Consider the following 1,634-nt stretch of genomic DNA (forward strand, 5'->3'; position numbering starts at 1 on the left):
AAAATATCGCGAAAATCGAAAAAATATATTTTTTAAAATATTAACCGCATAATCGTAAATGCCTCAACTATCGAGTGTGTATAAATACCCCCTAGATTACATATTACACCACACCATCTTACAATATTTCGCATTTTCTCTCAATAGGTACACTCTAAGTTTCTTATTATTTTGCTTATATTGTTTATTCTCTTCTTGTTTGATGATGATGATTATGATTATTATTATAAATTATAATATAATTTTAGGTTTTGCTTGAATCGCAATGGCTCGTACTAAACAAACTGCGCGCAAGTCCACCGGAGGAAAAGCTCCTAGAAAGCCACTCGCCGTCGGTTTCAGGGTACGTATACGGTTTATTATATGATCAATTAATGTTGTTAATTTGTTAACTTTATCGTAATCAAGTTGCAATAGTAATTAATTCGATTTGAATATGTTTGTGTGATCAGCATCTTTCTGCTAGGAAAACAACTCCGACTACCGGAGGAGTAAAGAAGCCTCATCGCTTTCGTCCAGGAACCGTTGCTCTTCGGTCCGTTTTTATCCTTTATGAACCCTAATTTATAAATTTGTGGTTTCTAGCTTTTGCTTACATATAATTGTGATTAGCAAATTAAATTTCTCCATTCAACATCATTAATTTGATCTCTTATGACATTTCCATGCATGCATTTGTCCTCAATTTTGATTCTAGTTTAACTAACTTTTTATATCTATATATCTTCAATAAACCCTAGTTAGGTCCATATTTAAAATTTATTGTTAATAAATTTAGTTGAAATTCGCAAGTACCAAAAGAGTACGGATCTCCTAATCCGAAAACTGCCATTCCAGCGGCTAGTTCGTGAAATCGCTCAGGATTTCAAGGTGAGTTCATATAATGTATCTTAATTTAACAATCCTATCCTATATTAAGTTTTTATATACAAGCTAATGAGTTGATTGATGATATATTTATGGTTGTAGACTGACTTGAGATTCCAAAGCCATGCGGTTTTGGCACTTCAAGAGGCGGCTGAAGCGTACCTTGTGGGACTGTTTGAGGACACCAACTTGTGTGCCATTCATGCTAAGAGGGTCACTATTATGCCCAAAGATGTTCAGTTGGCTCGCCGTATTCGTGGGGAGCGTGCTTAGTGCTGTCTGATTAGTAGCTTGATGAATTTTATGTGGCTTTTTTTATATTCTGATTGCTGAACTTTGTTTTTTTTTCTTTAATGTGGTTATGAATGAATTATATACAAGATTGTTGGTTTAGTTTGATATATGGATGTTTGTTTTGTTGGAATTTTACTATTGGTATAAAATGGAATGTGTTTTGATAAATGTTGTCTGTTTGCATAAAATTTTCATTATGTTATCTTTCCTGCATGCTTGTGAGTCGTGTAACATGAAGTTATTTATCGGCTTGTGGAAATTAGAAAAACAGTTCATTCTTAAGGTATGTGGTTCGAATGTAGGGTTTGATGATTAATTACTGCGAATCGTTTGTCAATCGTTTCGGTTAATTATATTGCAGCATGCTTCGTTTAGGATTACAACTCCGGCAACAGAAGCCTCATCTTTCTAGAACGTACCATTGTTCTTTGGTCAGCTAATAAATTGTCGGATTTTTTTTTTATATTCTTTTT

At 33.7% G+C, this 1,634-nt stretch overlaps 1 protein-coding gene across 1 annotated transcript; it reads left to right on the forward strand.

Annotated features, from left to right (window-relative positions):
• Positions 1 to 265: 265 nt before the first annotated feature.
• Positions 266 to 1,140, forward strand: LOC139858447 (histone H3.3-like). Its single transcript, XM_071847295.1, has 4 exons — positions 266 to 331; positions 453 to 535; positions 780 to 870; positions 970 to 1,140. The coding sequence occupies exons 1-4, from the start codon at positions 266 to 268 to the stop codon at positions 1,138 to 1,140; spliced, it is 411 nt and encodes a 136-aa protein (XP_071703396.1).
• The last annotated feature ends 494 nt before the right edge of the window (positions 1,141 to 1,634 follow it).

This window comes from Rutidosis leptorrhynchoides, chromosome 7 (genome assembly GCF_046630445.1).
Source record: "Rutidosis leptorrhynchoides isolate AG116_Rl617_1_P2 chromosome 7, CSIRO_AGI_Rlap_v1, whole genome shotgun sequence".
In the NCBI taxonomy this organism is placed as follows: domain Eukaryota; kingdom Viridiplantae; phylum Streptophyta; class Magnoliopsida; order Asterales; family Asteraceae; genus Rutidosis; species Rutidosis leptorrhynchoides.